At 44.8% G+C, this 12,984-nt stretch overlaps 1 protein-coding gene across 2 annotated transcripts in view; it reads left to right on the top strand.

Annotated features, from left to right (window-relative positions):
* Nucleotides 1–12,984, top strand: part of PGM1 (phosphoglucomutase 1) — a 206,461-nt gene that overhangs the window by 83,710 nt on the left and 109,767 nt on the right. Inside the window, exon 1 of one of the 2 annotated variants that reach the window (XM_069232520.1) lies at nucleotides 1,033–1,362. The exons of the other annotated variant lie outside the window; for it this stretch is intronic. Within the exon in view, the coding sequence (XP_069088621.1) occupies nucleotides 1,105–1,362 (258 nt within the window). The 5' untranslated portion in view covers nucleotides 1,033–1,104. Of the gene's footprint in view, nucleotides 1–1,032; nucleotides 1,363–12,984 lie in introns of those variants that run through there. 2 annotated transcript variants of the gene reach the window in all.

Here is a 12,984-nt window from a genome sequence, read left to right as displayed (position 1 = left end):
ACATTTAGCTTTAAAATGCCTGCTTGGATGGATACCCAGACGCAACAGCCGGCGCATAGAGGGTAGCTCTCCGTGCAGTATCAAGCTAGAGAGGGGGGTAGCTCTATAGCCTTCCAAGTGCCATTCCCTCCTATTATATTAAGTGGAGAGAAGCTGAGAAGGCCTGCTTTGTGAAGATTGGGGTGAAAGAATAGGACGCGTATAGGTCTAAAGCGTTTTGCTGTTAGACCTCCAGGCACTATATACTTGCAACTAGTATCCACACAAACAGAATATCACAGACTATGATTTCCTGGTTTTTTTAGGCCAGAGGCAAAAATGTCCTAAATCTTGTATAAACTACGTGACAATCAGCATGTAGTTGTAAGTGTCTTTTATTGCAAAACATTATGTAAAGGCACACACATAAAATAGTGTGAATAATTGATGATTAAGGTGACCTTTTTCGTAAGTACCGCTATCAGCATGACTGACGTCTGACCTAGGCATCCCGGAGTATGCTAATGTGTTACTGATACGGTTTTACCTCCCAAGCAGTTCACTTCCCATGCCGGAATGTGAGGCACTTGGTGGCCAAATCTAGAGCCCCGACTGTGCCAATAAATTTCTCTGTCAAACTAGAACAGTCGAAGCCTCCCATTGGTTGACAGAGATGTGCCTGGCAACAAATCAGCGTTTCATTCTGACATCTGACCTACTGGACAGCCCCCTCCAACCCTAAAAAAAGAAATGGACCGAATTAACATACCCCGTTGTCCAACTTGAAGCCGGCAAGGAAATGCTGCAAAGCACTGTGCCCTCGCGGAAGCATCGACATCGATGAAAAATATCTTTGTGTTCCCTTTTGAGAGACAAGCAAGAGGAATTCCGTACGTGCAAATATATATCTGCTCTGCCTGTGACAGTGATCTCCTGGGCAAGTGCAAGAAAACTTCTTCAGTTACAGAAACCACATTCGGCTCAAGATCCAGGGAGCTATTTTTGGGTCCCCGGACTGCTTCGCGGAACATCCAACTGGAAGATATTCTTTGCCTTCAGATGGATTAATTGAATTTCCCCAATTATCTTTTCAAAAACTCCACGTCCTTCTGTCACTATAGGGCAATGGATGACAGCCCCCTGCCTTTGTTGACATTGGCGACGGCGCCGTATTATGACCAGAAACCGGGGACCAGTGGGTTACGGAAGAAGACCTACTACTTCGAGACCAAGATCAACTACCTGCATAACTTCATCCAGAGCATTTTCTTCTCCATAGACCTGCGGGATCGGCAGGGGTCGACCTTGGTGGTTGGAGGCGATGGGAGGTACTTAAATAGACCCGCCATTGAGCTGATTGTTCAAATGGCCGCTGCCAATGGGGTAGGCATATGCACACTGTGTGTTAAAGCATGCTGTCTGTTTAGCCCATCTTCTTGCAGACGTTGCTAACTTTTTTATTTTTGCACGTGCCATGAATTTTGTTTTATTTACTGGTCTGTGTAGGATAACGACTTATGTTGCTGCCATAAAATTTAAGAGATTTTGATGTGCAGTTATTTAAAGTAGCTTTTATTTTCTGAAGGAGAGCACCCTTTTTTGTATTCGTGCATGCACGCTGCATATGGAGGACGAGGGGGTGGATGGTTTTCTTGAAGACAGCATATTTTGAGTGCTTATTCAATTTTATTAAAATCTTTGCTGCAAAGTACATTGTCATTTAAGCTTTCGCACATGTATTATATAAAAATAAATGGGGAGAAGTTTGAGGTCACTTTGGTTGTTCAATGCAGTTTGGTTGATTTCCTCAGATGTCAGAAGTCGAACACAAAATGGTTTAAAATTAATAGCAAATAAAAAGGCACCATATTTCTTACTCCGTCGTGGCTGCTTGCGTCAATCATTGAAAGATTGAACAGTTACTGTCTTGCTTCTTTTCGCGTGGATGGCTGGGAAATGATTATATTTTATGAGAAATGTCTTTAAGGCCTTTACATAATTTTGTATTTCTATACACCTTATGGGGCACTTGAGTAAGGGGCCCATCTAGGGCGTGCACCACTAAAACATCTGATAACCACTAGTTCTTCCAACGACCTGCACCTTAACCGGAACCAGAAATACTCTCCATTTCTGTATTACCATAATGTCAATGTAGTTTAATATCATGAAGTTTAAGTGATAGTCGTTTATTTTCATACTTTCTTTAATACCTGATTTGGATATTAAAGTGTCTTCATATTTGTATACGATAGCTTTTAATGTGCTCATGCAGCAATGTATAATCAAATTCAATTAAAAAAAAATAACTTTATGGAAATCGCACTGGCTTACCTACACTGTAATATATATGCTGCATTGCCATCGCACTAATTCAGATGTGGCGAGTGATGGGTGATCCTGAGAAAGCTTTTAGAATTTTAGATTTAGTTTCCAAGAAGTGATAGCGCCAGGTTCGTTCACTGGGTCATAATCGTCAATTTTCTGAGATGGGACAAGGGATGTCTGGTTGGCCGGATATTGCATTGTGGACAAAACGCGCATGGTGCAATCTGTCAGACGCATCAACACCGCGTCGGGGAGTTTGAGGTTTTTTTGGGTGCTTCCTATTGGTGACGAGGCCACGATGAGCTCAGTAATGAGTGACGACTAAATTGTTGCCGGGTAGCTCGTTAGCAGCATTCCATGTCGCCGCTTTTAAAGCTCCCCGGCTTCATAAAACCGCGTGCTTCCTTTTTAAAGGACCGCTGTTTTCAGGAATTAAGTATTACTGACTGAGCACACGCCCTTTATCTTCTGCTCCTGGGGTTGTGGACTTTCAGAGAAGTGCAGTCAAAGGGAACTAGGCCAAACCACGCCTACTTTGAACTATGTAAATAATGCGTGCCTTTTTAAAAAAGAAAAAAAAAATATATGTATATATTTTTTTTTCTTTAGTATTATTGCCTCTGACATGCCATTTATTTACTCCCCACTGCTGCTGTGTTTTTCTTCCTGGTTTTCGTTAATATGTGCCGCTCTTTGAATAAAGTGAGCTAGTGTAGTCCCTCAGTATGTTAATGCTTCTGCTGCGTAAAGTGGTCACGCTTGGAAGGATGATACACCTGTCCTTCGCAGAACGATTATATTATAGTGGATGATTGTAACCACCGTTCTTCACAACTGGATGAAGCCTCAAGACTGGCAATTTGTTATTAATATTGTTTGATTTAAAAATATGTATGCCTCCCCCTCCCCCAATCCCTTCTCCCTGTGCGTGTTCATTTAAAGTGCGGGGTTGAAATGTTTTTAGGCCTCTGAGGATTTTTAAGGTAGTAAGTTTTCTTATCTAGATGGAGAGGCACCTCTTGTTTAGGTCTCACATGGACAGCGCAAGCGCTGTCTCGTTGAGATGTTGTTTACAGTTAGCGGGGTTACAGCCCGCTCATAGCGTACCATTGGCTCGCTTCAACGTCGCTCTCATTAGTACCCGGAGGCCACCAGAAAGCCCTCACCCCAACACCTGCCACACGCAGACCGACAAGACTTATTTGTTGGAAGGAATTTATTTGTATATTTGACCATTATTTTATAAACACACGCAATTAATATTTCACCTGAAAAACAAAACAATACATCAAATATCTTTAAACCATTTCAATAAGAATTACTCATCAAACCATAAATCAATATGACCGGATCCCTTCCTGTCCTGAACCTCCTTTGGACCACACAGGTGAACCGTACCTCACCTGTATCCCTGGGGGGGGACTTCACTTAAATAGCCCCCCCATCCAATGCGCGGCCGGGCCGGGCCGGAAATGACGCGACCCCCAGTGAATCACTTCCGCCCCCACACCTCGTGAGGTGTAGGGACGGAAGCTTGACAAACGACTAGTGCGTGAGGTTTCGGGCCACAACGACCCGAGCTCTAAGGGGCCGTACTCCCCCATTTTGTGAGGACGCTCTACCATTGCTTCGTTCCTATTGGTCTCAGCATGCCTGGGTCGTGTCCTCTTCTTGTGTTTGGGCCTCCCCAGTAGTATTGGACCAAGTACTTGCGTCTATTACCCTTCTCCCGGTTTTAGAGCTACATTTTTCTTTGTGTTCAAGCACGCCACATGAGCGCTTGGGATTTCAGGCCATTTCTCACATGTTGCTTGTTTTCGCTGCAACCCCCTGCCCACATCTCTTACTTTTACACCCGTCCCTGCTTCATATCGCTCCCCCACCCTTGCGTGTGTGTTTCTTCTCCCCACCACCCACCCAATACATGCTGGCTTTTTCTCCCCCTGCCCTCCTACTGTCTCCAAGTCCTACCACACTGACCACAGCTGCTCACAAGCAAACACCTTCCTGCTCATTCATGTCCGTCTGTGGGCGCTCCTTGCCGGCGCTGCATATCTAAAATAAGAATGGGCTCAAGCCCAAAGTAAAATGGAAGGTGTAATCTTCCGGGTTAGACTGCCCACAGGCCTCCTATTCGCAGACCGGGCTTTGCAGTGCACCTACAGTGGCAGCTACTTGATTCTTTCAGCAGAAGTGTACTCACTCTCTTCCAGTGCAGTGCTGAGAACAGGAGCCAGCAGCTCTCGGTTCCACTCAGCACAACCGATGGCTGTAATACAGCGCATATTTAGTCCCATCCAGTGAGTGCTGCTGATTCTGGAGTTGCAGGGTACAAGGCTTGAGGTTAGTAGGGTGAGTGAGACTTCATACTAAGTTCCGCACTTTGATAAAAGCTATCTGGAAATCAGAGACTCATGCATGTACTTTCTCTTTGGGATAAAAGAAGTACTGCCACAACTGCCCTCCTGTTTCCCTCCCACCTCCACCTGAATGCCCCAATCACCAACCCCACCCACCTACCATTCACCACCCCCACCCGATTGACCAAGCCAAAAGCTCACCCATATCTGAGACCTATTGGTTTTGCCAATGCTTGGTATTAATGCTTCCTGACACAACTGATGTTGCATTCAGTACATATCTCAAATGCATACTTGCATGCATACCTCCTTACATAAGTACTTTGGCACTGCAGAGCATTGAGTGACGTCTTGAGTTTGCAGTCCATCTTGAAGTAAGCATGCTGGAAACTGACTACCTTTTAAATGATAGTGAAAAGACCTGATGTTGAGTGAATGACTCTACTAGGCATTCAATATACTGCATAGTCTAGCTGATTCTCCCTTATAGATCTTGCCTACTGTCTGTGGACCACACAAAACTTAATTGGATTCAAGCCTGTCCATGATTACCATTGGTTGGCTTCCTTGTTACTCTCATTTGCTTATTTCTTATTCAATAGCTTTCTTTCTACTTGTGCATGTCTCTCCTCTGGAGCATAGACTCTTTATCATCCTTTAGATTGGATGACTTGTGTCCATCCATAGCTCACATTCATGGAGGTAATTTTTTCTTTTCCATTCATCACTCCATGAGAGAGCATGTGTTTTCCGTCACTCTCCTTTGTGTGCTGTCTCCCCACCCACAAAAAAGCACTGCTTGTGCGCTCAGTGTTTCTCCCCACCCCTCTGAGCGTGCATGTAACAGCACAGCAGGTATGTGTTTTTTTGCGGTGGTATGACTAAAGAGAACACTTTAAGGTTGTGGTGTTTTTTTTTAATTTTTTTTTTATCTTCTGCTTTCCATATATTGTATGCATGCAGAGACCTTGGCACACTGAGGCTTTAATGGTGCTGGAGTGGGTGGGGTGGGTGCTGCACTCGCTCAACTAGCATTTGAGGCAGAAGGTTTTAGGATGACTGAAAAAATAAAAAAGCTTTGTCTTCCCCTGGAGGCCAGTGACTCTGCTCCCTGGGCTACTGCTGGGGACTAAACAACTAGCACATGTTTCCGTTCTGATCCCTCTGGATAGTAAATTAGACTTTGACAAACATTTTACTTTAACTCTGACACGTTTTCGTTTAAAAATAGGTTCAGAGATTTCGTAGTGAAAAATAAAGCCAGCCACCTATAAAGAATGAAAATATTTAATTCATTATAAAGTTTTAAAAGACCTTAAAGTATGTCTACATTTTCCTCCAATGTTTTTGTGTTTTACATGTTCCACACATTTTTACGAACAAGCATTGGCAAAGTCAGTAGCTTGGCCTCCTCATAACACAGACCTATTGGATTTGCCAGTGCGTTTTGGGTGTAGGTTGGGGGCGTGGGGAAGGAGTTATTTTACGCTAGCTTCAAATATTCTGAAGAACAGTACATCAAACAGTCCTAGCGAGTAGTTCCTGGAGTTATATATTAACATATCACCTAGACAGACCGAGTAAGGTTACTACTTGCTCATATGAAACACGAACACTTGCATATTATGACTGTACCCCTGTAGGTCAGGAGGGTGAATTCCATTAAATGACTTATTTCAAGTTTCCAAATTCAAACCACTCCGCTTAAACAGATGTAATGGAGTCTCTAGCCTGTCTGCCATTCTTATGCAATGCTCCTTTTATGAAAGCGGTGGTCTCCAGCCCTCATTTTGAAGACTGGGACTTATTTTTCATGATCAGACTTTGAGTAAGGGTGAGAGTAGCAGAAAAGGGAAAAAATAAGAATGAAAAAGATAAAAAAAACTGTAGCACAAACAAAATAGGTATGGAAAAGAAGTTGCAAGTGCATGTTAAAAAGGCAGAAAGGGTAGAGCGGTGGAGGCAAGGCACGGGGTGGAATCAAAGCCAGGAAGCCTTAGTGTTTGGCATTTATGGTCTTCAGTAGCACCAGCAGTGGGCTCTTAAGTAAACCCTTAACTTTTTTTTTAAACAAATGAAGCACTGATTATGCATGGTTGTAATACTTTAAGGGAAGACATCAATTTCCATTAGGTGTCTTATTAAGTGCTTGAACTAAAAAAGAAAGAGCACTGGTACCCAAAGCTCTGCTCAGAAGCCCACGGCTGGCGCTATTTAATGCTGGAGCACTGAATTCCAATACTGTGTAGTCTTGAATTCACCACATCCTCCTTAATCCATGAGCAGACACTCCCTCCCCCCTGACCTCCCTTACAAGTTCCTCCTTTCTCCCTTTGGGACGGGTTTTCCTTCTTTCTTTTACTCAGTCTTTCCACTGTGTGTTTTCCCTTTCTTTCTCTTGGTAAATGTCTGATGTGGAAAAATAAATGCCAGCCCCCAAACATGAGTGCAGGTGGCCCCCATGGCAACCACTGTCTCAATTTGAGCATTGGTCTTATTTAAAGTTTCTCCATAAAGAATATCATATTAAAACCTCCCTGCTTAAAAAAACACGTGACCGACTTGGCCATTCATGGGGATAGCTGGTTCTCCAACCACACCAGGTGGTATTCAGCTATGAGGGTATTTACTTTTACCAAAAGTGCACTTCAGTAGTTGGAGTTTTGTTCCTCGGAAGCCTTGAATGTCTGTGAATATGGCATATCAGATGTTGGGAGGTGCAGAACTTTGAGGCCATCTTTTTATGAACCCCTTCTGTGCTCTCTATAAAGGATGCCTGTGTGTCAGGCACACTGACCAGGTGTTCTGCTTTGCTGCACCAGTGGTAGAGAAGCTAGGAAGCCTGTGTGTGGCCTTGCTGTGTGTCTGCCCTGCCTGCGAGTGTGTACTGTATTCCTTGAGGTTCATTGGCAGGCTCTTGCAGGTGTAGGCTCGGTGAACTGATGTTAGTGTGAGTTACGTGAGGACACAGGCTCTGCGTTCCTTCACTTACCACATTGTTCCGTTATGAGAGCTTCGTAGTCCCTGTTGGAATTGAATGACTTGTATAAATTGAGGAGTGATGAAAGATCTTGACATCCCTTCCTCTGGTTCTGCTGGAGAATGTAATTTTTGCAACCCTCAATGATATTTGATACCCCCGTGTAGGATCATAGGGGTGGATAGAACTGTAAAATCTTACACCACATTCATGTTTGATGAATATAGACTTAAAAAATAATGAATATTTTTTTGAAATAGACCTGGATTTTCTTCTCATTTGAAATGTGCTCCAATAAATCAAAAGCCGGGCAGGAAACGCCCAAAGCATATGTGATGCACTGGAGTGCATCACGGGATGCTGCAGTTTCTGCTTCAGTGGTTATCCCATCAGTAGGGGCAGTTGCAGCACAAGGGCTCTGTATATCTAGACAGTGCCCTGACTATTCTCAGTGCTAGCAGTTCAGTGGTGGACTGGGAGCTAAAAGCAGCCTGGGAAAAAGTTTTTGCCAGCCACATAATGTAATGAGTGAACGGAGTGGGCAAGACTGCTTGTCTCATTGAGGAAGTTGGTGTTGGCCTTCCTGGATGTTTGCCAGACTTGGAGCTGCTGGCCACTCCACCCACCCACCCCTGAAATGTGCCCCAGTAATAAACGTACCATGGATTTCCCGATGTCCCATCTGACTAATGGAGACTTTTTAATAGTGGAGGCAACCAAAGGGACACATATTCAGGTGTCCCTACCCCCCTACTATTCACTACCAATCTCATGATGCTCATATGACTATAGATAATCCTAAAGCAATTTCAGTCAACTTAGTAAGGCTTAAAGACGTTTGCTGTAAATAGAATACGTGATTTAGGGTGGTTGACAGATTTTGAAGCTTGGACTTTGCTGTGCCACCTTTTGAAAGCTGAAATACATATATCCAACAGCTTCTAACCGAAGTGAGTGAAGCTGTGTCCACCTGTGGTGGTAGTGTCAGTAGGTGTCATGAAGATCTCTTGGAGCCAGCTCTTCCTAAAAATGTTGCTTCTTCTGGTAAATGTTTCTTTGGAGCCTCTTCTGGTGCGTAGTAGAATTATGTGTAACTATGAATGGATGCAATATTAAATGAATGGGTGTAATACTAAGTGAAATGAGGTTTGAACAGAAACCATGCATTTGCTACAGTAATCCGTTTTTTTCTATCTCTTTTTGTGGGCTTTTAGAAAATAATGTAGTAAAGAATAGTTTTATTGTATTTACTTTTTATATGCATGATTTGAGTGTTGCATCCTATCTAAAGTAAAAGAAACCTCTACAAATAGGTTTGCTTGGTTATTGTGTAATTATTTAGCATGGACCTCTTGCGCCACCCACAGAAGTAGCCTTTCAAACTTGCGTGCACAGTTTACTGCCACATTGACTTGGCAAGTCAACCTATTTGCCAAGGCATAAACTCCCTTTTTACTACACCTAAGTCACCCCTACAGCAGGGTGCTGTGTATGTAAAAGGTAGGACATATATTTCTATGCATTACATCTCCTAGAAGTGACAAACCGCCTGTTTCGTTTTTCAGTACTGTGCGTGCTGCTCCTCTCATAGTGTTGCAATTCCCTTTATATATGTCGAAGTGGCAATTTCTGATCTGTAAGGAGTAGCATGGGTATGTTTGGACTAGTAATGAGAAATCCTGCTTACTGGTGTAGGTGGATTTCACATAACTATTTTAGAAATGCCACTTTTAGAAACTGGGCATTTCACTTATAACTCCAGTGCTTTGCAGCCTGACTCCAGTCCATGTCTGGGGCAGAGTGACTGCTCTACTTGGTGCATACTTTCCAGACAGCTATCACACAGGTGGGGCTGGGTGTGACAGAAAAGGCATCTGCATACTGATAGTCATCCTGGGCTGGGGAGATGTAGGGTCGTTCACATCTTACATGTGAACAGGCTGTGTCCTGCCCTTGCACAATGGACTTATTGTCCATTGATGTCTGGAGACAGGACTGGGTTGAAAGGGTGCTGTGTTTCACTTGAAAGGGCACCTTTTAAAGTTACCTCCTAGACAAAGGCACTTTTGGAGTATAAGTACAGGGGCTCTAGCCCCATGATTTTTGGGGGCCCTTTTGGGACTGGGACTGAACCTCTGCCAGATCGACTGCTGAACTGCACAAAGGACTCATCTGGACTGCTCGTCTGTTGCCCTGCTGCCTGGTGTCTGCTGGTTCACGTAAAAGACTCATCGAGATTGCTTTTCTGCATGTTGCCCTGCTGCTTCTTCACCAAGTGGTCCCCAGGCACTGTTGGACTACCAGGAGACAGCACAACTATTGCTGGCAACTAAAGCTGTGTTGGCCTGCTGCCTGTTTACTTCTGGGATGCAGGAGGGACTACCACTGGTGTGCTGGCCTAGTAGCTCCCCTTGTGCCCCCCTCCCCCCCAAAGTACTCTCCTGGGACGAGCTGCCCCAGAACGGGCTGTATACCCCGCTGACCCCTTAACGCAGCCTGTGGAGAGAGCTTTTCTTTTAACTTCCTTACAATTGCCGAGGGCCGGGCAAGCATGGCCCCATCTGCACCACTGGGGGGTGATTGGATGGGAGGGTTTAATCCCCGTAGGCGGAACGTATTCTGTTCCCTTTGTTTTCGGTGCAAGTGAGCGCAATGAGGGGTTCCCTGCGCCCCATGCGGCGTTAGCCCTGACATCAGCTGTTGAAGAATAGGATGGGTGCTGGAGCTGCCCTTGTGACTGGAGCGACCCCGACAAGCCAAGGAGACTAATGCCGCCATCACATCCTGGCCTGAGTAGCCAAGTATTGATGAGTCACTCTTGCTGATGATGCGCTGAGGAAGGAAACGTGGGGGAAACCAGGTAGTCTCCCGCACCACACTTGGCTGTGTACTCTCTATCAGCGCCTGAGGAGTATCCTGCCCACGGGGTCGCCGCCTGAGGGGCTGGGGGATATATGTATATGACCTCCCATCCACCAAGGCACAAACTGAGGAACCGGCATGCAACACAGAGGGGTGTACAAGACTGTCCCCATGGGAAATGTGTTGCCCTGCACCAACACCACCCCTACAGCGGTGGAGGAGGCACTTGCCTTTTATGTGGCCACCGAACCTCCACCCTGGTATCGATGGGGGCCCGTGCAGGAATTACCTTAACACTTGTAGGTACGCAGATACTTCTGCAGCCTACTGGTCTAGTGCCAAACCAAACTCCTAACCCATAAAGGTTACTGTAATCCCGATTACAGCGCCGGAGTTCCAGTGCCCATCAGAGCTGATTATCGCTATGGTGACACTGGGTAAAATGATTTTATCTGCAGTGGCAGAGGGGGCTGCCCCCTGGCTGAGCCAGCAGATGAAAAATAAAACGATAGCTTGCTTTCATTTTATTTTTCATCTGCTTACTCAGCGAGTGGAGTGGAGGGGCATCGGCCATACTGTGGGAGGAGGGGTGTTCATGTTTCTTTGCCTGGCTGTATGAGGCTGGCCAAACACACATGTGTACTTTAGGTTTCTCCAACCCGGCTATGTACACAGCCAGGTTGGAGAAACGGCACAGACCCCAGGCTTGTGTCTGAACGGCACTCCGAGCCGCCCAGACCAATCCTGACGCTGCTTACATGCTATATTTAGCATGTAAGCAGCGCTTGGATTGCTGGGGAGCCTGTGCTGGTGTCTCAGCTAATCCTGGGACACCACAAGAAGAGCGAGGTGGCGGGAGATGGTGGTGCAAGGGAAACGGTAAGCGTTGTCGTTTTTTTTTGTTTTAAATAATGTTGTTTCTCCCGTGCCCCCCAGCCCTCTGACATATGTGGCGGCCGCCGCTGGTAAAATCGCACGTTTTTCTGTTGTATTCTACCACCCCCATACTGTAAATATGAGGGGCCTTGAATTAACAGACTTCTGAGTACTAGGCATCACTGTATATAAGCGCAGGTGCCCTGTGACATATGCACTTAGGGGAGTAACTGAGGGTTCATGTACTCAGTTGAGATTACTGTGTATTGGATAATAGGAGCACAGATGCACTGCACCCAATGACTTTATGGTGACATCGTGGGTAATTCATATATGTTTCATTCATTACATGTTGCATATGTGGTTATTCTCATCTTGTGTAATAGTGTCTTATCCATCACTACTCCTGTCCATTCCCTGATGTCTAATGGATGTTGTTTGTTTGAGTTCTTAACTGAAAGAATAACTAGGACTGTCACAGGTTGGCATAGTGGGTGCAGTATCCTTGATATATGTATCTTTATCTTACAATCTATTGCATGCCATGCCCTGAGTTATAATGTATGATCATTGCATTGTCTGGGTAATGGGTAGTGACTCAGGATTTGCTTAATGCGCACAGTGCATATGAATATTGTCATTTTGGTTTATGTTTCACACAATATACTATATTTTTTTTATGCATAATCTTGTGTAGCCTCTCTTTTGTGGTGTATTTATTGTGTCACTGATGTGAGTGTGTTGCACATATGCTTTACACATGACCTCAGAGGATAAGCCTGACTACTGTGCCAAGCTACCAGGGGGTGGGCACAGGTTAAGTTTGGTGTGGAACTAACTCGCCCTGACTAGAGTGGTGGATTCTTCCTGGCTGGGGTGCATACCCAAGCCAACCAGAAGCCCCATTTCTAACCACAGGGATAAGGATGTGCTATTGAGGTTCTACTATTTCTGGGTTGAAGTGTTGTGGGGTTGTATTATTGCAGTGTTGTAGATGGAGGCTCGTAGTTTGTATGTAGTTGCCTTACAGTGGTGATTGATGCAAAACGAAGAACTAAAGGGGGACCTTGATAACAGCACATATCGTCACTGTGTAACTGCTCCGCCTCTTTTCTAATACCACAGCAGAAGCGTGCAACTACAAAAACATTGAACGATAAACAACTCTTTTAATGGCTTACCCATGCCCCATATAGACGCCATTACAGTAGCTTTTGCTTGGATGGTGATGTAGAGTCGTTTAGGCCAGAAGTGAAAAGTCGGTGTTTCCTCCAAATAATAATACATCAACTTTGTGTATGCGTGAAATCTGCATAATTCATGAGAATCTCTCCACTGCTCATGTGAATAACTGTTGACCGCGGCAGCCAGTGATCTGTCACAGTCGCACTATTTCTGAGAAACTGCTGAACAATTAGAGAAGCCTTATGGTGAAGATAATTTGGAACAATGGGTGAAATGAAGGTTTTGTAGAAAGGAACTGGTGGGCAGCTTTTGGATTAAAGGAGGCATACACGCACCACAACACAAAATATTTGCAGGTCATTGTGTGATTACAAAGTATACGTTGTAAAGCTGCGTTTCCTGTGTTAAGGTTTT

The sequence above is a fragment of the Pleurodeles waltl genome, chromosome 4_2, assembly GCF_031143425.1.
Source record: "Pleurodeles waltl isolate 20211129_DDA chromosome 4_2, aPleWal1.hap1.20221129, whole genome shotgun sequence".
NCBI classification, from domain to species: Eukaryota; Metazoa; Chordata; class Amphibia; order Caudata; family Salamandridae; genus Pleurodeles; species Pleurodeles waltl.
This window is presented reverse-complemented; position numbering and strand designations above follow the sequence as displayed.